The 24,622-nt window shown below is 42.8% G+C and overlaps 2 protein-coding genes across 5 annotated transcripts in view; both read left to right on the top strand.

Annotated features, from left to right (window-relative positions):
- LOC117060330 overlaps positions 1-5,142 on the top strand; it is a 43,120-nt gene extending 37,978 nt beyond the window's left edge. The window contains exons 35-37 of the mRNA XM_033172545.1: positions 2,100-2,109; positions 3,239-3,382; positions 4,178-5,142. Of these exons, the coding sequence (XP_033028436.1) occupies positions 2,100-2,109; positions 3,239-3,382; positions 4,178-4,366 (343 nt within the window). The 3' untranslated portion in view covers positions 4,367-5,142. The remainder of the gene's footprint in view (positions 1-2,099; positions 2,110-3,238; positions 3,383-4,177) is intronic.
- Positions 5,143-6,858: 1,716 nt separating this feature from the next.
- LOC117060267 (uncharacterized protein CXorf65 homolog) lies at positions 6,859-12,975 on the top strand. Of its 4 annotated transcripts, XM_033172482.1 has the most exons (7): positions 6,859-7,287; positions 9,368-9,405; positions 9,592-9,678; positions 10,038-10,154; positions 11,074-11,148; positions 11,839-11,937; positions 12,624-12,975. In XM_033172482.1, the coding sequence occupies exons 2-7, from the start codon at positions 9,381-9,383 to the stop codon at positions 12,698-12,700; spliced, it is 480 nt and encodes a 159-aa protein (XP_033028373.1). In that variant the 5' UTR covers positions 6,859-7,287; positions 9,368-9,380; the 3' UTR covers positions 12,701-12,975. The 4 variants fall into 4 exon arrangements, with proteins under 4 accessions (XP_033028373.1, XP_033028372.1, XP_033028371.1 ...); XM_033172481.1 differs by lacking the exon at positions 6,859-7,287 and having other exon boundaries at positions 9,314-9,405; positions 10,038-10,124; XM_033172480.1 differs by lacking the exon at positions 6,859-7,287 and having other exon boundaries at positions 9,314-9,405.
- Positions 12,976-24,622: the final 11,647 nt, after the last annotated feature.

Genomic DNA, 24,622 nt, shown 5'->3' with positions numbered 1-24,622 from the left:
CTATGTGCCAGGCAGAGTCAGTGAATAAGGGTATCAGCTGCGTACACACCAGCACCTTCTGGGAGTACAGAATTGCAATAGACAGCATCTGAGGATTGTCTATGTAAATAAATAAGTATGATGCCAGAGGCACATACCATACGCAACATAAGCTTGCTTAGAAGAATCGCTTAGATAACTGGAGCTATGTAGGACAATATCCCTGCAGTAAAATGCCTTTCAAAAACCATTCATTCATTTATCTACAGGATCTCATCTTCCCTTTACATGCAATGAATCAGACTCTGCCCTTGGGTACTATCCTGATACCAAAGACAGGGAGGCAATCAACCCAGCGGTGCAGTTGTGCAACATCCATTCTTTTCCACAGGGATATATCATAGTTCTCAGAAATTATTGTCAGTCTTCATAGCTGCATCAATTATGTCCTCAGTAGATAGAGGATTAAGAGACAATGCTGTGGCTGAAAGAGTTTCTAAGAAAACAAACATACTCTTACGTTTTTTGTTGGCCCAATGGTGTAAATTGAAAACACTCCACATTGGCTGATCTTGCTGTGTGCAGCCTACACCTGCTGACCTGTCTTGCTTCCATCACAATACATGCAACAAGTCAGTTGTATGCAAATTAGTGTTAGAATTTTCATCCTCGGCAGTTGGAGGTATAACTGGCCTCCAGTTCTGGTCCTGCTTAGCTTGGAGCAGCTGGGTGCTGGCTGAGCTCCATGAAAACTAAACTGTGGACAGGTTTTTTTCTTCCTCATCCTGTGCATTGGTCAGATTGGATGCATGTAGCATTTTTCCTATTCTTTAAAAGGCAGAGGCAATCAGAAGTAGCCATGCAGTGTTTCTGGAGTGGAAAAATGTGGGCAAGGTAGGAGGAAGATGATGTCTAACAAAACCTCAATGGGTAGAAGAATCTCCTTATGGTGTTCCAGGCCCAACACACAACATCATAAGAACGTAAGGGCTCTGCTGGATCAGGCCAATGGCCCATCTAGTCCAGCGTCCTGTGCTAACAGTGGCCAACCAGTTGCCTGTCTCCAGCAACTGGTATTCAGATGCATTGATGTATCCAACCATCATGGCTAGTAGCCATGGATAGTCTTCTCCATGAATTTGTCCAGGCCTGTTTTGCTGGTGGACATCACTGCCTCTTATGGGAGCAAGTTCCATAGTTTAACTGTGGACTGTGTGAAGTGCTTTTTTTTAATGTCCTGAATCTTCAAACATTCAGCTTCAGCTGAATGTCCACTGGCTCAGGTGGGACAGCCTCCTCCATTGCCTCGGTGATTGATTTAGGCCACCGGGATGTCTGCAATGGCTCAATAACCTTCTGAAGTAAAGTAGCCATTTTCAAGCAACCTAGATGCTCTGGAACCAGATTGTTCACTTTCTAAACAAGCCCATCCTGCAAATAGTTCTGATGTAGTAGCAAGTGTAGAATCTATCCATTTTTGAATGAGTTAGTAGCAGTTGACCTCCACCCCTAACTCAATTTGGTCTGGGAGTACAGCACTGGTTTAATATAACCCTCTCCATCATGTGGTTCTTCCCTCTGATAAAGGGATGAGCCACAATAGATGATATTGGGAACCTAATGGATGCCTTGCTCCAGGAGGGCTCTCTAACCAGGTCAATTCTTTTCTCTCATTCTTCCATCATTTCAAAGCATGGACAGAGAGCATAATGCTAGCCCTCTGGATGCAGGCAGGTGCAACACACAGAAATTCCTACTTTTCTCCCCCCCCCCTTCCTGTGTGTCTCAGATTGCAAGATTACAGAAGTTTCCTGCTGCAAGCAGAGCTTCAAAATATAATGGAAACTTCAGGGCAACTTGAGGAAAGAGCATGCAGCAGTGAGAGGAAGACTTGGACAGGAGATTCCTCTGACCTTCAGGTAGCTCACTTGACCTTAAATCAACTTGTCTCTTAACCTCCTGCAACTTAGAATAATAGAATTGTAGGGTTGGAAGGGATCCCAATGGTCATCTAGTTCAGCCCCTTGCAAGACTTGTTTATGTCTGCCGTGTCAATATCATTTTTCTACAGTGGAAGAGAGTATGAGTTGTCCCATTGCACCTCCTACTTGCTCTTGTAGGTGGGGCCATGTAAATCAGGCTTGTCCACCATCCACCAGTGGGAGAAGACCCCTCCCCTTCTAGAAGAGTCTGTCTTGCTCAGATGTGCAGAACCTTTTTATGGAAATGTGTTGTTTTCTGGTGGCTGCCTTTTCATACCCCCCTTTCCCTATATTATGCAGATAGGGTAGGAAGGGGTTATTTATACGATGACTGGCACTTGGCCATTCTGAGCAAAGCAATAATGGGCTTGCCGAAAGGTAAACGGATGGGCAAAATGACCCCTGGCTCTAGATGAGCTATTATTCAAAGACTGGAAGGCTCTGAACCCAAGACTACCTATTAAGGGAGATACATGGGTGACACTGGCCCATGTCTCTGTTGTGTACCTGTGAAAGCTGTGGAGAACCTCCTGTCTACAGGCCTAATAAAGCCTAGCAGTGGTTCTGGTTTGCTGTTTTCCCCAAGCCATGCCCACCCACACTACACTGATCTCATCAGGTAGAGCACAGGCAAAGGCTCCCTGCAGACGTGGGTTTTGCAGGAGTCACCTATCAGCCAACCAGAGGCCCCATGGAACCTCTTTTTGCCTGCATGGTTTGATTTCAGATCATTCAGGCAAAGGAAAACACTTCACCTGACATAATGGTGAAATAGGTTGTTGACTCATGGGCAGATGTGACCATTGAATGGAAACAGCCCATGGTGTTGGGGGAGGTCAGGATCCAGCCTGCTGGTCAGATCCAGTTCCCCACCCTGCCGTATAATATCATACTATACCCTTCTTGTTCCTCCACTCTTGGTCTGTTTCATAGATTGTCACTCATTGAGGACAGGAGAAGGCTATTACAATGACACAGCATTATGCTTTAACAAACAACATGTTATCAAAGAGGCATGATGCGGTGAGGGAAGCATAGGTCAGTCCCATCCACGGATCTACCAATGATATGCAATTTGGGCATCTGTGTGACATGCCCACGTGCATTAGAGGGCAGGGCTCTTGTGTCCTGTTTAGAAGGGCTATTCTTGCCTTTTTAGCAGTAAGAAATGACCTTCTGCAAGTGATGAAATTCTCTCTTCTACACAACTGTTCCAAGAGCAGCTGTGTCCTCGCTTGCATTTGGCCTCCTTCTTCTTAATGGTTTCCATTTTGCAGGTGAAGATTGAATTGCTGGAGGAGATACTGGATGGCTTGAATGAGGACTTCTTCCAGCTGACAGTGCAGGCCTTAACAATCCAAGAAGAAGAGGAACATCTGGACCGCGAACTCAGAGCACAAGAGGAGTCACCCTCATTTGCAGTATGTGCATACCACAATTTCATTGCAGGGGACAGTGATGCAAATGACTATTATTTTAAATGCAGGTGAATATGCCTTGACAGTGCTCCTTGTATGCAAAGTGCTCAACAACCCAACATCTACACAACAGCCCCATAAGGCTCGGCACTGGGTTTAAGAATAGGAATGAACTAGGGAATAGTAATTTCTCATCCCTCTCTCAGACTCACTTCACACACATCATGTGGCAAGAATGCTTGCTGCATGGATCCCTGTGTCTACAGTGCTAAAAATGGCAACGCAAAGGAACATTTATTGAAACACTCTGGGACATGTGGTGGACAAAAACCAGGAAATTGTAAGTTAGTGCCCAAGAGAGTGAGGCTGGGCAGACAGATCTCACTCATTCTATGATGAAGTTCCCGGCCCAACATCTACTAGATAATCTGTTTACATCAACCTTCCCCACCAGATGTTCCCCTGCAGATGTTTTGGACTACCATGGCCATCAGCCTCCTGCCAGCATATCCAAAACATCTGGAGGGCATCTAGTTGGTTGAAGGTTGGCTTGCCTTCATTGAACACTCTTCAGCCACAAACTTGAAGCAAGTGCTTTGCAAGGCATCAGAACTGGAGGAAGGAGGCCTCACAGTCTGGTTTGCTTTTCTTGAGTAGCACCAGAGAAATGAGAACCCAGATCTCCTGGTTTACAGCATCTTGTCTCAACCACTATTCTAGTAATTGCTTCAGGACAACTCAGTGGCTTTCTTCTGCCTGTTTCCCACTTCCTCTCCTTCCTCCCCACCCATTATACAGTCTACAAGTTGTCTTCCTGAGGAGAAAGCACAGCACTTCTCGGAACATCTGGAATCTTGGGCTGCCAAGAGAGACCAAAGTGTGTTGCTGGAAATCAAGAGAAGTCTCATTGTGCAGAGAATCAAAGACGTTGAATCGGAACTGGCTCATTGTCTGAAAATCCATCATGGTGGCCATCTCAGCAGCTGAGAGGAGACTGGACAAAATTCTGCACCAGCAAGGAGCATTTGGTTGGCTGTGTTTATTTCTTGCTGGAGTGATCAACCCTTTACTTAAATACCTAACTCTTTTGGGACCTAAAGTATTGCAGTAGGAGTGAATCCAAGTAGCAAATTGGAGGCAACTGTTTTGGGTACCAAATGGTTTTAGGGCATGTAGATTACAATCTGGGGTCTTCTTATCATTTCTTTTTTTAAAATATGGGATCAGAGAGAAGGGGCTTTCAATGGCAGTGAGGGGATTTCTCAACTTTCATTATAACTTTCAGAAGTTCACCAGTTTGCCTGCTACTGCTCCTTCCTTTCCAGTTAGTATCTAGGAAGGAATTTTTAAGTGCCCAATGGATGTGCATCATTGATGTGTTGTGAGCAATATCATGTGAGTATTGTGCAGTTACAGAGTTATAATCCAATGTGCACACGATTTTCTTTGTCCTTGCCAGTTTCAAAAGAATATAGGCAATAACTTTTTCAAATGAGAAGGGAAGCCAAAAGCAAGGCTTCATCATTGCAGGTGTCAAAAATGAACAGAAGGAAAGGTGGTTAGTTCTGGCTCAGGATGACTTTGCATGAAAGAGAAGGAATGTATGGAATGTGTACCCACAGAGAGGAAGTTTGAGAAATGGCAGTTTTGTTTACAGTATCACAAAATGACAGTTCTGAATTAATCTGATACACACCCAAAGAATTAGGTGGACACCTGAAAGGTTGCAGAATCCATAACTGCTGCTCTGATGGATGCACTTGAAAAATACGTGCATTACGTTGTAAAGTTGAGCAAAAATGTTAATTACCATGAGAGATAAAAATGCAAATAGAATAATGCCACATTTGAGAAATGTTTGTTTGGTAGCTTACCTGAAAATCATCATGTAAATACTCAGAATGTGAGAGGAATCGGGATTGTGGTTGTGCCTCATGCTTCGTGTTCCCAGTGGGAAAATAAATTCAGTTTGATCCTGTAACAAATATCACAAATAGTCATCATGAGCATCTGTAACAGCCCAACCCCCTGACAAAGGAGACACTACTTGGAGTGCATTCAGGTGTGGGAATTATTGTGTTACTTTGCCTGATTATAATGTTAGCGCCTCAGATTCTATCCCAGATTCCAATGTTCATTCCTTTTACACTGCATTACTCATTGTGTTGTGAAATTGTGGCTTTTTTATCGCTATGCTGCCTTGTCACACTAAATTTTCAATGCCGGGAAAAGAACTGTATGCTGGAATACCTCCCAGAATTTGGTCAAGTGAAATTGTAACACAAAAAAACTCCTGTGATTTTCTGGGTTAACGGGGTTGCAGACAGTGTTTGTTTGTTGTTGTTGTTTTCCCTCTGGGAGCAAATGCTGTGGAAATGAGTGCTAAACTTCTGCTAGATTTTTCCAGAAGTTGCTTTGATGTTGTATAAGAGATCACATGAAATTTCGAAATTATCAGGTAAGGAAATAAATGAAAACAGAATAAATTGCTGTCTGGATGTAGCCTCAGTGCCTCCTGCTACAACTAAGAGGGACTAACACACTTTATGTTTGTGAAACATGGTGCCTGAAGTAGCATAATGGGGTATCCCTGCCCTGTACTTTAATTGGGTGAGTCCCCTTGGGTGGGTTCCCTGTGCTTTAATTTAGACCCTCCAAGTGTCTCTCTTTTCCAGAGACAGTCTCAGATTTACACAAACCCTCCCAGTCTCTGATTTGATCCCAGAATGTCTCACTTTTCCTTAGAACATCCCTATTTGCATCAGCAAGATGTTAGAGGGTATGGCAAGACGTCCTTATTTTCATTGGAGAAATGCTGGACAGTATGGAGTTATGCAACCTCCGAGCTAAGGAGATAATTAACCATTAGAAGACATTTGAAGGCAGCCCTATATAGGGAAGGTAAAGGTAAAGGGACCCCTGACCATTAGGTCCAGTTGCGGACGACTCTGGGGTTGCGGCGCTCATCTCGCTTTACTGGCCGAGGGAGCCAGCATACAGCTTCCAGGTCATGTGGCCAGCATGAGTAAGCCACTTCTGGTGAACCAGAGCAGCGCACGAAAACGCTGTTTACCTTCCTGCCGGAGTGGTACCTGTTTATCTACTTGCACTTTGACGTGCTTTCGAACTGCTAGGTTGGCAGGAGCTGGGACTGAACAGCGGGAGCTCACCCCATTGCAGATATTCGAACCACCGACCTTCTGATTGGCAAGCCCTAGGCCCTGTGGTTTAGACCACAGCACCACCCGCATCCCATATAGGGAAGGTATATAGTGTTTAATGTTTTATTATGTTTTTATATATGTTGGAAACTGCCCAGAGTGGCTGGAGCAAACCAGTCAGATGGGTGGGGTATAAATTGTTGTTGTTGTTGTTGTTGTTGTTGTTGTTGTTGTTGTTGTTGTTAAATAGGACATCCCAATTTTCATTGGAGAAATGTTGGAGAGTATGCTAATGCTGTTCATTTCAGTTCTATTCAGATAACCCAGCACTTCCTTTGTCCTAGATTTCCTGAGATTCTCATCCATATAGAAGTACATTAAGGCAGGTTCTTTGCTCGTGGAGGATGAGGTAATATTTACATGACTGGTAGAAAAGAGAGAAGGTTTCATTGGCTCTGCTGCTGTTTACCAGGCCCATTGTTAGGGCAACATGTCACCCATGGAGACAGAAACAAACCCAACAGCACTTGGCAATAAAGACACATGCATGCTGTATCAGGCTGCTTGGAAAATACAGTAGCTGCAATATCACTTTCACTTGCAAGACTGGTATGGGATTTAGGAACAAAGGTGGCAATTTGCACCTGAACATCCAACGTTTTCCTGGCTCCCCAAGCTACGTCAGTCCATCCCATTTTGGATTAGGGCTACTGAAAGCAGCCTGCCATTGCCGCATCATCTGGAAAGGTCAGTGATGGCTTGGGTCTGCAGGCATTTGTGGGTTGTCCTGCCACATTCTAGTGCTGCATAGTTTTTAAATGGAATTGAAAATGGTTGCAACCAGTTCTGAGTTCTTGTGTCAAAGGAAAACTAGGATATACAGGTGAAACTCAAAAAAATTAGAATATTGTGGAAAAGTCCATTTATGTAAGCAATTGTTTTCATTAGCTACTGGATTTTAATATATGAGATCAACTCATGACATGCAAAGCGAGATATGTCAAGCCTTTGTTTGTTATAATTGTGATGATTATGGCGTACAGCTGATGAAAACCCCAAAGTTGAGATTGTTAATTTGGGGTTCTCATCAGCTGTACGCCACAATCATCACAATTATAACAAATAAAGGCTTGACATATCTCGCTTTGCATGTCATGAGTCTATCTCATATATTGTTGTTGTTGTTGTTGTTGTTCAGTCGTTCAGTCGTGTCCGACTCTTCGTGACCCCATGGACCAGAGCACGCCAGGCACGCCTATCCTTCACTGCCTCTCGCAGTTTGGCCAAACTCATGTTAGTAGCTTCGAGAACACTGTCCAACCATCTCATCCTCTGTCGTCCCCTTCTCCTTGTGCCCTCCATCTTTCCCAACATCAGGGTCTTTTCTAGGGATTCTTCTCTTCTCATGAGGTGGCCAAAGTACTGGAGCCTCAACTTCAGGATCTGTCCTTCTAGTGAGTACTCAGGGCTGATTTCTTTGAGAATGGATAGGTTTGATCTTCTTGCAGTCCATGGGACTCTCAAGAGTCTCCTCCAGCACCATAATTCAAAAGCATCAATTCTACGGCGATCAGCCTTCTTTATGGTCCAGCTCTCACTTCCGTACATTACTACTGGGAAAACCATAGCTTTAACTATACGGACTTTTGTCGGCAAGGTGATGTCTTTGCTTTTTAAGATGCTGTCTAGGTTTGTCATTGCTTTTCTCCCTAGAAGCAGGCGTCTTCTGATTTCGTGACTGCTGTCACCATCTGCAGTGATCATGGAACCCAAGAAAGTGAAATCTCTCACTGCCTCCATTTCTTCCCCTTCTATTTGCCAGGAGGTGATGGGACCAGTGGCCATGATCTTAGTTTTTTTGATGTTGAGCTTCAGACCATATTTTGCGCTCTCTTCTTTCACCCTCATTAAAAGGTTCTTCAATTCTTCCTCACTTTCTGCCATCAAGGTAGTATCATCAGCATATCTGAGGTTGTTGATATTTTTTCCGGCAATCTTAATTCCGGTTGGGGATTCATCCAGTCCAGCCTTTCGCATGATGTATTCTGCATATAAGTTAAATAAGCAGGGAGACAATATACAGCCTTGTCGTACTCCTTTCCCAATTTTGAACCAATCAGTTGTTCCATATCCAGTTCTAACTGTAGCTTCTTGTCCCATATAGAGATTTCTCAGGAGGCATATCTCATATATTAGTTTCACCTTTTTAGTTGGATTACTGAAAGAAATGAACCTTTCCACGATATTCTAATTTTTCGAGTTTCACCTGTATATTTGTTTCAAAAAGAAAAATAACCATGCAGTGGCGGAGCTTCATGCTCTGGCACCGGGGGCGGAGAGCAGGCGGGGGCGGGGCTGGCACGCATCCTGGGGTGTGGTGCACTGCCCAAAGGGGCGTGGTGTGCATCCTGGGGGCATGGTGCGCTGCCTGGGGGGTGGGACGCCCAGCGCAAGTGGGGGTGCAGCCGCGATGGAACCCCACTGAGATGGCGCTGCCGGGGGCGGTGCACTCCCACCGCCCCCTTCTTCCTCCACCAGTGTAACCATGTGGAATGTTTTTCAGGCCTAATTGCTAAGGGATGCGTGTTGAGCATGAATGCATGTAGGTTAGCCATTTCTATTGCTGGTATGTGGCCCCCAGAGGAAGGAAGGGAGAATTCCAGGGAATTCAATGTGAAGAACAGCATGTTTTCCCCTCTTCCATGCTCTCAATTCCTGGGCATTTGCTGAGGAGTCAGATGCTTTACTTCATCAGCATAAACAAAAGCAATCTTTTATATATTGACCTCATGGCACATTTCCCCCTTTCCCTTCTTTTCCCCTTCAGGTTTTCAGCAGAAATGTTTGTAACTGTGCTTCATGGTGGTAAGTGACCTTACAAGCATGTGAATAACAGCTGTTTCCCTTGGTTTTATCCTTGCATGTGGTTTTAATTAATTATCGTTAGCTACTTTGGGAGATGTTTTACTGAAAGGTGGCATATAAATGGTTAAAATTAATTTTTTTTTCAAAAAAGGAAATCATTTTTTGCATTTTGTTTTTACTTTGTAGAAAACAGGGCAGACATTTTTAACATTCACTGTGAAGTCCAGCGTCTTCTAGATGGTATCAAACGCCGCTGTGGCTGTGAGGACGAAGGTACAGTAGCTAAAAAAAATTGTGCACTTCGTATGTGTGGGGGTCGGGGGCAAGTGTGTATCCATGCACTAGATGTTTCAGTGGGTTCAGTAAGCACCTTGATCCAGCAGAGATTTTGTCAAATCCTGGAGTGTGGAGACTAATTGAGACAGCATTCAGTGCTCTGACACAGACATCCAGCCTCCTTGTGAGCATATTTGCCTTTCTGTTAAAGACTCCAAGGTATGTAGAAGCACATTCCTCAGAGAAGGCCGGACACAAATCGAACACATGCAGAAAGCTCAAAATTTATGTTAGAAAAAACCAGGGATAGCATGTGAAAGAATAACACTTGCCATCTCTTGAATCATGTTTTTCAGACGATATAGAGTTAGCAGACGAGAGCGGCCAGGTGAAGAATTTACTCCAGAACAAGCAGCGCTCTGCAACTGAGCTTCTGGGGGAACGTGAGGCCTACGTGCTCCTGGGTGTTACAAGTAGGTCCCTTGCACCAAATCTCTAGACTCCCATGTGGACAGGTATGTCAGGTTGCACATGTACAACTGCACAATGTGCACCTAAAACCAAGGAAGTCTGAATCCAGTTCTCATGATCATTTATGCACGCTGGAATCGGTACTGTGCATGTACGGATATGCGCACAAATGCACAGTTTTGCCTGTAAGGTCTGTACTTTCACTGTGGGCCCTGAAACACTTTGCAAGAATTTGAGCAGTTCCTTGATAGCCTATTGGTTACAATTCTGCATTTGGGTCCACAGATAGCAGAGAAGAGCTACTTCTAGTGTTCTTTGCAGCCAAGCCTATGCCTGTCACTCAGAGGCAAGGATAGGCGGATCTGTCTATTTCTCCTCCATGTCAACTTTGCATGTTTTCATTCCACTCCACCCCATTTCCTGTGTACCTGTGATTTTATAAAGAAAAATCTGCATGAAAAACCATATTTAAATATATATATAACTATGTATTTTATTAGAAAACAAGCATGCATGGGATCTCATTGTCCATGTTTCTAAAATGTTTTGTCCCAAAATATACATTTTAAAGTTCCTTTAGATTTGATTTAATTTGATTATTATTTTTTGAGCCAAGAACAGTACTGCAAAGTGTTCCGATATACACAGTTCATGTCGGAATTTCTGGAAATTATTTTCTTTCAACCAGCCCTACTTTTGTGTGAGAACCCACTGAAAATGAGTTTTGCTTCTAATAGAACGTGCTTAGTTAGAACTACGATGCTAGCCACAGCTGTGATTGGCAGCTGTTCCACCATGTCTCATGCAGAAGTCTTTGCCAGCTAGCTCAACTCTTGCACTTTATTCTGAGTGCTAAACAGGACATCCCATCCCTACCCCTAACCACACACTATAATTGTTCCTTTCCTTTGCCCTTTCCAGGAGGTGAAAGGCCTTCCATGAGAGTATTTACACCTCTGTTGAAAGATGAGTCCGTCATTAATGCTAAGTTCCTAGGTAGGTAGTTGAACTTGCCTCCATTTATCTATGCAATTTGAAAAGCATCTTCAAATGTCAGTAGTCAGCCAGAATTGCCATCAGGGTCCATAGGCAGACAACTGTGTGCACTTGCCAGTCAAAGAAGCTAAGCTTTGTCTGTCCCTGAGCCTAGTTGGCCCTGTCAAAGATGGATCAGTGCCTCTGGACCAAAATGCACCTCCCATGCCAAAGAGACATGCCCATTTTCAATGTAGGACAGTAACTATTCAGAAATGTGGCTTGCCTCTTCAGAACTGGGAACTAGGTTTGTAAAAGGACAGGCAAAGGTCCAACTCTGTACACTCTGCATGCACATGTCCCTTTCTGGATCTTCCACCTTCAGATGCAACCTAGAAGGGGTAAAGTACTTTTTGCCCCTTTGATTTCATTGGAAAATAGGTGAGTGTAACTTTTATGTTTACATTTTATGTTTATGTTTCAAGTTTCTTTAATCCTCAAGCTTTTGAATACTTACTCCCTAGTAAACCAGTTTTGATGGCGAGATGGGTGTGGTTTGGGTAAAAATGGCCTCACGGACCAAACTGACCACTCCTGCCAGGCATGATTGTCCCACTCCCTTAGTTAGATAATTGCTGGTCCTGTATCTCACTTTTTCGTTGCACCGTTGAACAATTATTTTGATGAATTATATATTTCTCCTACCTGAAGCTAAGCTAGAGAGTTGGCAAGAGCGCAAAGTCCCCTCTCCGAGAGTAAAATCCAGAAAGACCCACAAAAAAGCAACCTTGGATATCCCAGCTGCTGAAGGTGAGCTCATAATTATTAAAGAGAACCTCCAGTTTATTACTTTTTGTGAGTTGATGGCTAATATAGAATCATAAAATTGTAGAGTTGGAAGGGACTCAGAGGGCCCCCTAGTCCAGCCCCCTGTAATTCAGGAAAGATGGCGTGTATTAGATATGGAGAAGTGGAATTACATTTTTAGCCAAGTGAGATTAACAAGCACCTTCAGAATCCATAATCAACTTGGTTTACTTATTGGAACCCAGCTATAGCATATGAATTTCAAAACTAGCAACTCCTTCCCTGGGGACTGCCAGTCTTTTCTTTGTCCAAGGGCAGTCAGGGAACAACAGCCAGGCATGGCGAGTTGCCTCTGGCGAACTGCTGAGTTGAGATATAAGCTTAAAACATATTCAATGAATAATGGGTTTCTTTTCCCCTAACATGATCACAACCAGATTTAAAAGGGTTACACGTATCACCTCAATGTCATCATTTAATGCTAGTTGAAGATTGAGGGTTGTTGTTGTTGTTTACCATCAAGCAGTGTATAAATTTTATGAAATGAATAAATATTTAATGACCTTTCTCAGAATGTGTGGTTTGTTTTACATACGGAGACCAAACTTAACCAAAATCTCAAGTTGCTTTCAATGCCTTGTTCACAGATGCATTGGTGCTTACGTGATTATTGTCTCTTTCCACTGTAGGCTTAAGGAATCATTCACCTCATGGCAGCAGAACAAGGACACCTGTTGCTTCTCCGAAACAAAGCAGAAAATTATGATCTCTTGTTGGATCTGAATTCGGAATCTGTTCCAGTTTCTGGAAATGCACCTGTTATGTATGTTCCTGAGTGTCCCCTGCTCTGAGCTTGAGTCCACATAACAAGGGACACCAGGATTCTGAAGCCTGCATTGTGATTTGCTGCCTTGGCACAAAACAGCCAATCAGGTTTGAGGTGGGTGTTGCCAGGGGCTGGCTGAAGTGTATATAAATCAGATCCTGTTCTCTGTTTCCCTCAATCTGTTCCTGATGTCTCACTAAAGTCTGTAAGCTGAATCACTGCCTCTCGCTTGAACCAAGGCTGGATCTAGACACATCAAAGAAGCGTTTTAGTTAAACACGTACGTTTAAACAGGGAAATCTGGTAGGTAAAAACGGGACTCCACAGCACCACCTAGTAGCACAATGTTATATTGCATATACAACACATATAAATCGCTTTTTCTTTACCAATCTAGCTGAGTCCCCACATATACCTTTTTCTGTTTCTTTGTGCAAATGTGAATTTTTAGCCACCTTACCTGACAATAAGGTGCCTTGAATGCTGCAGGACTTACTTCTGAGTAAACAGGGATATAACATTGTACTGTAGATGCGCTGGATTGGACAGGGTTGGGGAACTTGTGATCATCCAGATGTTACTTTTTGTCTCAATATGTACTGTGACGTTAACATATGAGAGCGCTGGAGGTGAAATAGTTAAACAGGTTACCCAATCAGAACCGGGGGGGGTGGAATCAGAGGGTTAGGCTCAGGGTCAGTGGAAGTAAGCTTGAAAGGTTTGAGGCAAAAACCTAAAGGTATACTCTGGGAACCAGGGTCTTGAAAAGCCCAGCCAGGATGAACAGTGGTGAGAGTAAAAGTCTCTTATTTAATTAATTAGTGTCACATAATGCCACCCAAGAAGACCAAGCACCCCATGAGAGAAACCTCATATGAAAGCTCTGGAGAAGAGAATGGGAATCCCCAGGGGGAGGAAACGAGGATAGAAGAGATGACTAAAACCCCACCTGAAGTAGAAGTTCCACAGTTTTCAGAGGAATTTGAAAAGTGGAAATTAGTACAAGAATATAACTTGACATTAGAGCTTGAGAAAAATAGAACTGAACAAGAAATAGCAAAATTTAGACTTGAGCAAGAATTGGGAAAAGAAAAATTGAGGGCTGAGCAGGAAAGGGAACAGCAGTGGTTTCAGTTAGAGATGAGATGGTTGGAATTAACGGTTTTGGAAAATCGAAATAATAGTAATAACACCGATGGGCAGAATCAAGTGAAAATAGAATTAAAATGCTTTCCTGAGTTTAGAGATAAGGATAGTCCAGAATCGTTTTTAATATCCTTCGAGAGAGCCTGTCACGATTTTCAAGTGAGAGAGGAAGATAAAATGATGATCTTAAGAGCGAGAATAAGTGGCCCTCTAGCCAAAATATACGCACAAATCACCGAGGAACAATCCTGAAATTTTGAGGTGTACAAGCAGTTAATATACACCCGCTTTGGGATTACCTCAGAGCAGTTGAGAAAAAATTTTAGAAGCATGACAAAGGTGAGAGAATAAACCTATGCGCAGCTAGGCACAAAAATAAAAACTTACCTCACGAAATGGTTAGAGCAAGAGAGTGCAGACACAGTACCTAAGATTAGGGAAGTGATAGCATTGGAGCAATTTTACGACACACTAAATGGCCAATTGAAGTATCTGATAAAAGAAAGGAACATCAAAACAATAGAGGAAGCAGCTGGTTTAGCCGATAAAATAAATGAAATCAGAGACCATGGATTTGATGGGCCAAAATTTAGTGGGAGATACTGAGAAACAAATAAGAATAAATTTCAGCAAGCCAAAGGAAAGATTACCTCAGAAACCGATAAGCGGAGTAGCCCCTCATCAAAAAGCCAAAATGAGAAGGCACACACCCATACGGAGTTTACTGAGGGAAAAGTCAATAAAACAAGTTATGCAGGACCCAAAGACCTTTCATGCTGGAAATGTGGAAGATTAGGTCATAAAAGTTTTGATTGTAAAACAGGAAAGGAGCCGTCTATTAGTAGCACCACACAAAAACAGACATATTATATCCAGCCTGTGGAGCAGGGCCAGACTAGTCAGGTTATCAAGGGAACTGACATGCCAGCTAGGCCCGAGCCTGCTGAGGTAGTAGATGCCAAAGTCCTGCACTGTTATGTGAATCAACAAGATAATCTCCTCTTAAAGAACGCTGGAGAGTATATCTGGATAGACAGAAAAAGATATCTCAGGTTAAAGGACACAGGATCACAAGTCACTATAGTCCACCTGGAGATAAGGCTGAAGCCATAATTCCGGGAAAATTAATAAGATTAAAATGAATCTCGAAACAAGCGGAGATCCTCAAGGTTGCACAAATAGATGTCAGGTTCAAAAACTGGGCAGGGAAGTGGCAGGTAGCCCTTTCAGAAGAAATTCCCACACATGTGCTCATTGGTTGGGACATTTTAAAACATGTACAGAGTACTTTCATAGTTACTAGAGCAAAAGGGAGCCTACAGTTACCTAATCCTGAGGGGGTGGATACAGTAGCAGAGGCAGATAATGCTGAACAACAGCAAGGGGATAAGTTGTGTGAGGAAAGAAAAGATACCTTTTTGTTTCCTTTGTTTAAAAGTCAAACCCCAAGTTTTGCCAAAAAGCAAAAAGAAGATAATGAGTTACAAATGTACTTTGAGGCAGCCGAGTCGGAGAGGCCGTTAACTCCTGAGTGCTCAGAATGTTTCTGTTTGAACAAGGGCCTTTTATATCGAGAAGTCCTTGCCCCACCATCCGGGGGGGGGTGAAGAAGTGAGAAGACAGTAATCCCACATGAATACCAGGACAAAATCCTGCAGCACGCTCACAATAGTGTATTTGGAGCACATATGGGGCTTACACGTACAAAACAGTTGCTCAAAAAATTTACTGGGCAGGCATGGGGAGACAAATAAAACAATACTGTCAAGCCTGTGAGATATATCAGAGAAGAGGCACCGGGCAAGACAAAACAAAAGCCAAATTGTGCCCCTTACCTATCATATCAACTCCTTTTCAACAGTTAGGGCTGGACCTGATAGGACCATTGCCTAGAGCCAGCAGGTGAGGACACAAATACATCCTCACCATAGTGGATTACGCAACTAGATATTCAGAAGCCATCCCATTGCAAAACATTGAAATGGGAACAGTGGCAACTGCTTTAATTAACTATATGAGTAGATTGGGCTTTGCTAATGAAATAGTCACTGACTTGGGTTCTTTTACATCAAGACTAATGAAAAGGCTATGGGAAGTGTGTGGTATTAAGCATTTAACATCAACACCTTACCACCCTGAAACTAATGGGTTAGTTGAAAGATTTAATGGAACCCTAATGAGGATGATTAAAGCCTATACATCAGAAAATCCCAACGATTGGGATGACAAGATACAACCACCATTATATGCATATAGGGATGTACCCCACGAAAGCACCGGGTTTAGCCCATTTGAATTATTGCTGGGACATAAAGTAAAAGGGCCCCTGGACTTACTTCGCATGAATTGGGAAGAACATCAAGATCAAGATCCAGAGTCCGTAATGGAGTATTTGTTTAATATGCAGAATACCTTAAAGAGATCCCTAGAGTTAGCGGGAGAAAATTTAAAAAGTGCCCAAACCAAGCAAAAAAACTGGTATGACAAGAAGGCCAGGATAAGGTAATTTGCACCTGAGAGTGAAGTACTGTTGTTGAGACCAATTAAAGGGAACAAACTACAATTAGCTTGGGAAGGACCATATAAAATAATAGCCAAAATGAGTGAAGTAAATTATATTATCCAGCAAGGAGAGGAAGGGTGGAAAGTGGTGCGTGTAAATATGATCAAACCTTAATTTAGAACAGAAAATTGGGCACTGTATGCCCTATGAGAGGATCCAGAGGAACCAGACATACCATGCTGGGGTGACAAGAGATAGTCCCAGGGTAGTTTAAAGGACATAAAATTGGCTCCGACTTTAACCCTTATGCAGCAAGAGGAAGTAAAACAGATCTTGCAGGAATATGAATCCTTATTCAGTAATATTCCAGGAGTGGACAAGGGTGTGGAACATCGGATAGACTCAGGGGAATACAAACCCATTGCTGTGAACCCCTACCATATAACAGGAGGGTATGTGGAGAAGGTTAGCAATGAGGTGAGGGATATGTTAAAGGTGGGAATTATTACACCTTCAGAAAGCCCTCGAGCAGCCCCTATAGTGCTTTTGGACAAGCCCGATGGATCGGTACACTTTTGTTTGGATTTCAGAAAACTGAACCATGTCACCAAAGCAGATGCAAATCCCACGCCACGATTGGATGATCTGATAGAGACCATTGGGCGATGTCATTACATCATGTGTTTAGATTTAACCAAAGGATATTATCAGCTTAAAATGGATCCTAGGGACCAAGAGAAAACAGCATTTAGAAGTCCCTTAGGACTCTGTGAGTTCAAAGTTACGGCATTTGGGTTAAAAAATGCACCCGCTACGTTCCAAAGATTAGTGGATGAGATTCTAAATAGACTGAGTGGGTGCACACTCACCTACTTAGATGATATTGCAGTGTTCAGTGCGACCTGGGAGGAGCATAAAGTACATTTAAGACTAGTGTTACAGCGACTTAAGGAGGCCGGGTTGACTATTAAAGTGAACAAATGCCAGATAGGTGGTGCGACTATACAGTATCTAGGACATATGGTCGGAGGAGGGGTAATTAAACCAGTAGAGCCAAAGACACTAAACATCAGATCCTAGGTTTATATTTGTATAGCATGCTGCATTTAAACAGTTTGGGGAGTTAAGAGAGAAAGAGGTCCTCTTTAAGAGGAAACTAGAAAACTCCAGTGGATTTTCTCAAAGTTGAAGGTCTACAAGGTTAATTTCCAAGAGATCTGTTTTTCTGTGTGTTATAAGCCAATTAAACTATAATAAGGAGAAAATAGGGCCCGTTTCCCAAGGGGGAGTTCCGGAATTTTTACCCTGGGGAAGACCCCGTAATTTGCGGAGCCTCCCACTTACGCTGAAATGACAGAGACGAACCGTAGCTGAAAAAAGCAAAGCGTAGCCTTCCCATTTATTCCAAGATCTGTTGCAACAGAGGTTCCCCAGACAAACAGAGAGAACCCCGACTTATGGTACAAGGAGACTTATATACATTTCTGTTTCCATACAAGTCAATGACACGAAAAGAGCGGGAAAAAGGGATTTTACATAAGGTAAGCACATTTTACTGTGTGATTGGATTTGACAATGGTGGTTGAGTGCTTTTTCCTGTCCATCCTTTGACTAGATAACAGTCCTGTATATCTCTGTATGCAGGGTGGAGCCGGCGATTGGAATTTCCTGAATTGCAAATGTCCATGCTTTTGTTATGAATAAAGGTGGTTGTCCTTGTTTATAGTTGACCTCTCGATGTTTATTTCTTGCTGCTTTGGTAGTAGACCCAACAGGTGGCGCGGGTCTGTCTGATGGGTTTAGATTATGCAAATGGTCAAGAGGCTGGGTGGAGAGGCTAATCCAGCTGCAGGCGATAGGCATGGGTGGGGTGCGGAGATGTGATCAGATAATGAGCGGTCAGATTTGCATCTGAACATCCGAATTGTTATCGTCCGCCTCCCCCTCCCCTCTCTGGCCAACTTGTTCTTCTGCTTCTGGAAAGAAGTGGGTCTAAAATGGCGTTGCAGTGGATTTCAGGTCCCCTCTCTGTTTATTGGGGTGATAGTGGGGTGCAGATGGGGTACAGGTGGGGTGCACTCCTATTACATTCCCCTCTCTGCGGCTTAATTTTGGTACAAAATTATTGCCGCACATCCTTTGTTGAATACACACCTCCCCCTAAGTGGTACATGGGGATGGACACAGGGGCTCCCCGGGGCTGCATCAAGGGAGCCTGGATGGGAATGAGCGCATTATAGCAGGAAAACATTGTAAGCAGCAACAGAGGAAAACAGCAATGGCAATCAAAGAGGCAGCAATAAAAATGAAACCCTTTACGGTCTCATGTATCCATGAGGAATTAGGGAGCCATGACCAAAGATCCCGATCAGAAATACCTTCATGTAGGATATCTTGGAGGTTACCGGTGAGAGAGGCGATGGCACTGAGGTGGGCTGAAATGTTAAAAGTCTGGCCGGTCACATAAGAACAACACTCTGCCCCGATGACCTTACAAGCTCTGCCTTGTTACTTGTGGTATTCTAGCACTTTGGGATAAACATTTTCTCCCTAGTGGTCTATGCTTTATTTACCAGGAAGGTCCACCAGTGACTGAAAATGCAGTTTGTTTTGTTCCTGTCTTTTGTGTGTGTTTCCAGGTGTCAAAGCTAGCTGTCCTATGGTCTCTTGACCTTCAGCATGCCACAGCAACACCCATACATGCATCCCTGGTGTAAGGGCTTGCATTGACTTGACCTAAAGCCTTTTAACCCCATGTGGTTAGGTGTGACACTCCCTGGAGAGAAAATGCCCCATCCTGCGCATTTTGGGGCCTCTGTGGCTTTGGTTCTGCTCTCAAAGGGGTGGGCCTGCGCTCTTGCTATTTATAGGGACGTAAGCCAATGACACCTTGGATATAATTGTCCAATTCAAATGAAGTCCAATTAAAATTTATACATGCCCATGGTTCACGTTCCAAACCAACCTGTGAAAAACCATTCTAAAAAAGGCAGTGGTCCAAATTAATCAATTTAACAATTTAACCATTCCTGCTAAATCAAAGCATAAACACCTTCATGTATCTAGGTTTGTTTGTTTTTTGTTTTAGATCTCGAAGTTTCTTCTTGGTAAATGATTCAAACAATCTAAAATGTATAGATGAGGTTGGAGTATCCAGTGGGTCAAGGAAATGTGGTCATAAATTGGTCTAACCTAAATACTGGACTATGCAATAGCCTGATCTATTGAAACATAAAATGCATGGCAATACGCTATACATTAAACATAAAAACAAAACAATTAAACACAAAAAGAACACACTATCAGACACATTTCAGCATTCCTACATAATAACACATAATATACACAACATACAATTATTAATTCAACAGCAGTTGGATGTCTTTGAGGAACTCATGTGATTTTGAGACCATTCTGGCTGCTTTTACATCCTTTCAATCCTAGGGCACAGAATCTTGGTCAAAAGAAAAGAAAAATGTCCTTACAATTCAACTCCCCCCCTTTTGTCAAAAAAGAAAAGAAAAGAAAAATAAGCTCCTGAAAAGAGCACTCTCATTTTTACCTGTGGAAATAATTTGGCATGTTAGGATTTTAAAGCCCCAATACTTAATTCTTTTGTTGTTATTCAGGTGGGCCCTGGAGCAATCTCCTTGCAGGGATAAGCTTTGTCAGTAGCCTCTGTGCATGTACAGAGTTCATGATTTAGAAACCTATTGTACCATTTGAAAGAGTTGCATCCCTTGGCTAATTTTTTTTTTTATATATATAAAGGAAGGGAAGGGTGAGGAGATTTTTAAAGAGTAGGTTTAGACAGAAACCCAGCAATTTACGCTTTCACAAAACCAGCACTAAAGATTGGTCAAATTAAAGTCCTAATGAAGTCTCGGCACTGATCGTGTTTACTGTACCAAATAAACATATCATACCCCAGGCAAAATAAATTGGGAGCTATGCCTCCTTTATCTACAGGAAATTGGGGTGCAGGTTTCTATTCTCAATTGTACCATTTGCAGACAAAATTATTCTGCCCTTTATTTACAGGAGAAAATGGTCAAGGCTCATTGATTAGTCTACTTGAGTATGTGGGCTATCATTTTGTGTGCGCCCCCTCTGGTCATTTAGCAGAATACCTGCTCCCTTATATATGAGTAAAAATGGCCAGAGTCAGAATGAATAAAATTCAAATATTCACAGTGATTTTAGCCAAGGCAGACTAAATTCTCTGCTCCCTCATGTATGGGAAAATGGCTCTTCAAGGCTCTTGTATGTGCTTAAACTTTAAAACTTAAAATAGGTGAATTGGTAATCACTCCTTTTATAAAACAAAACACAGCACTCTACTCTCAACTCTGAAAGCTGGGTTGAATTTCAACCCACCACCACACCAGGATTTAAAAATTACCCTCCAATGCTTGCAGACACATGGCCTTCCACATAGTTATAAGGTGGGAGTTGAAATGTACCCTGAGGTCATCTAGTCCAACCCCCTAAAATACAAGGTTCACAAGATTTGTACTACCAGAAACACATTCTTATGTACAGACACAACTATCATGCAAGTACACATGTACTAAAAGCAAAAGAAAAGTACCATCTTTATACAGAACCCTTTAGCAGACTTTAAGATAATTTGATTGAGGATTTTTCCTTAGACTAGAGATGGCAAGTTCTTAGAGAATTTTATTTTTTTTTTTTTTTTTAAGATACAAGTGAACAGACGGTTTTCCTAAGATTTGATAGGGAGATAGTCTTTTATAAGGAATACTAATTCAAGAGTTGATATAACCACCTACAAATAATAAAACAGCCATAGATTTGATAGAAGTGATTTTTTTAAAGAAGGTAAAAGTGAACAATTTTCTTGAAGCCTAGTGAACCAATGTATTAGCAGCAAATTAAGATTTAAAACAACCATACATAGGAAAGTGAGATGGGGGGTACCTTTAGCAAAAATCCCCCCCCCTTTTTCGATGGGGAAGGAAAAGCTCAGACAGAACAAAGAAAACCATTTACACACAAATTCCATCACTTACATAAGATTATTTAAGCAAGCTTGCATTTTCTAAACCTTGATTACTTCTCTTATTTACTTCAAGGAAAACAAAGATCTCTAACATACAGGCTCTCAGACTGTATAATATTTGGGGGGGTTTCTCTCTGGCCTTTTTAAACTCACTGAAGTTACACAAGGAAAACAAAATGACAGACACAAGGAACAGACTCACATGTATAACAGACAACACACATAACAGACATGTAACATGTAAACATATATTTCCATAAAGGAGTTGGCTCACTTCCTGTTTCATTAAGCGAAGTTAGTGGGAAAGTCCCACATGAAGTGGTTTTATGAGCCTCCTTTAAAGGACCAATTTCAAAGTTTGAGCAAACATTTCCACAGTTACAACCCTTCATTTTTCTTCATCCTGTACCAATTGCAATTTTATAAGTTGGTCATGTCAATTTTAAAGTACAAATTGGAGAGAACTGACTCAGAGTTCCAGCCAGGACCAAGCCAGATGGGCTTTGTTCTGACCAGGAGTCTGGGAAAGGAATTCCTTGGATTGGGGTGCACCCATTATCTAAAAGTGTGGTCTAACCTTTTATCCTGCAGTCGGGTTAGGAGAACCCTCTATCCTGGGACACGCTTCTCCCGGATCTTCTAGATCCCACAGCCCCCGGCTGTGATCTGCCTACCGTTCGTTTGCGCTAACTACTAGGTGGCCCAGCCGTTGGCCTCTAGCTACTAGGCTGTGGTGCGATCAAGTACCTTCGAGACCCCCCTTACTAGTGTCAATAATAATTGCTGAGGGTCCGACAGCAACGTTCCTGCCTCTTACAAACTAAGGAAAAGGACTACCTGCCTTCGAACGCTTGCGTGTGCAATGCCGAAGCGGTAAGCCCAGGATAGATTTTGTGAAAGGAAAAGGCAACCTTGCATCCTGACAGCAGCCCGTCAGATTTAAAGAGGAAACATAGTAAATTTTGACAAGAGAGTCAGAGTGGACCGGGTCAGTTGCCACGTTTGGACGTGAGCACTGTACCCCAGGACTTTGGTTCTGCTTTATCACCCTGCCCTACAGCTATGCTGTTAACCAAAAGTCCGAGCGAAGGGAAAGAAAAGGGATAGAACAGAATTTTTCGTTGCTGCGGTCACTTATCCACCCCTTACACCGTGTCCCTTATACTCACTTAGCGCTCTCTCGATGGCTTCCCGGGTTTCTTAACCTGCAAATTAACGGGGAAAAAAGGAAAAACAAAAAACAAACTTCCTTCCCGGTTGCGTTGCTTTGCTTCGGTGCGTCCCGCTGGAACTCCAAATTACTGCCGGAGATCCTGGTTCCTGGGGCGGGGGAAAGCTCTCCCTGCAAAAGAACTGGGTGCGCGCTGAGCTCCCTCGTCCCCAGAAACCTCAGATCTCCGGAAAACTTGGGTCCCTTCGTGGTCGCCAATTGTTATAAGCCAATTAAACTATAATAAGGAGAAAATAGGGCCCGTTTCCCAAGGGGGAGTTCCGGAATTTTTACCCTGGGGAAGACCCCGTAATTTGCGGAGCCTCCCACTTACGCTGAAATGACAGAGACGAACCGTAGCTGAAAAAAGCAAAGCGTAGCCTTCCCATTTATTCCAAGATCTGTTGCAACAGAGGTTCCCCAGACAAACAGAGAGAACCCCGACTTATGGTACAAGGAGACTTATATACATTTCTGTTTCCATACAAGTCAATGACACGAAAAGAGCGGGAAAAAGGGATTTTACATAAGGTAAGCACATTTTACTGTGTGATTGGATTTGACAATGGTGGTTGAGTGCTTTTTCCTGTCCATCCTTTGACTAGATAACAGTCCTGTATATCTCTGTATGCAGGGTGGAGCCGGCGATTGGAATTTCCTGAATTGCAAATGTCCATGCTTTTGTTATGAATAAAGGTGGTTGTCCTTGTTTATAGTTGACCTCTCGATGTTTATTTCTTGCTGCTTTGGTAGTAGACCCAACAGGTGGCGCGGGTCTGTCTGATGGGTTTAGATTATGCAAATGGTCAAGAGGCTGGGTGGAGAGGCTAATCCAGCTGCAGGCGATAGGCATGGGTGGGGTGCGGAGATGTGATCAGATAATGAGCGGTCAGATTTGCATCTGAACATCCGAATTGTTATCGTCCGCCTCCCCCTCCCCTCTCTGGCCAACTTGTTCTTCTGCTTCTGGAAAGAAGTGGGTCTAAAATGGCGTTGCAGTGGATTTCAGGTCCCCTCTCTGTTTATTGGGGTGATAGTGGGGTGCAGATGGGGTACAGGTGGGGTGCACTCCTATTACACTGTGTGTTTGGGAGTGATCAAACAAATGCTGTCTGGGTAATTTCTAAGTAAATGGAGTGGAAAGCAGATGTCAATCATTCTCTGCCTTTTTATTATCAAGATAGGCTTCAGATCAGGACATTCCTCTACTGCTGTAATCAGATGTTGTGCTTGTTAAAGTCTATTGAAGTAAAAGAGAAAGTTTACAATAGATCATAAAATCAGCTGGAACTTGCCAAAACTCAGTTCTGGCACCTCTCAGGTGTGCTCCATTGCCATTCTAAGAGAACAAGGGAGGAGTTCCGACACCTCTTTTTCTAGAAAAATTGCACTGAATCAGAATTGTAAAGTTGGAAGGGACCTCAAGGTCATCTGGTCTAAACTCCTGCAACGCAGGAATCACAGCAAATGAATCCTCTGTTCTATCAAGACCTGCCAGAGAAAATTGTTTGTTCTTTTGCCAATGTTTTAGAAGTAAATGAATATGGAATGGAGTTGCATTAATAAGAGAAGCTGCAGGTCCTTCTCTCTTATTGTTATAAATAAATTCATCATAGTAGCCTAACCTTTCCCATTTTGTATGGCAGCAGAAAAGGAGAGGCATGTAAGTTGATTGTTATTTATTTTTAAATAAATGTATAGGCCGCCTTTTGGGAGCATAGCTCACCCCAAGTGGCTCACAATATCATTACAAAACATAAATGAGCCAGGAATGGTCATGGAATTAATATCTAATACAGACATGGGCCTTGTGGAGCTATGCTGATAAAATATACAGTCACTGTCAGTCACAAAGGAACAATGGATGTGTTGCTTAGATTGGGGTTGCACAAAACAATACTTTCTGACCCTTCCTTGGAACATTTTGTTCATCTGCATCCCTCAAAAATAAGTGCTGCTTGACACCTCAGCATCTTCTCA

This window comes from Lacerta agilis, chromosome 15 (genome assembly GCF_009819535.1).
Source record: "Lacerta agilis isolate rLacAgi1 chromosome 15, rLacAgi1.pri, whole genome shotgun sequence".
NCBI lineage: Eukaryota > Metazoa > Chordata > Lepidosauria > Squamata > Lacertidae > Lacerta > Lacerta agilis.
This window is presented reverse-complemented; position numbering and strand designations above follow the sequence as displayed.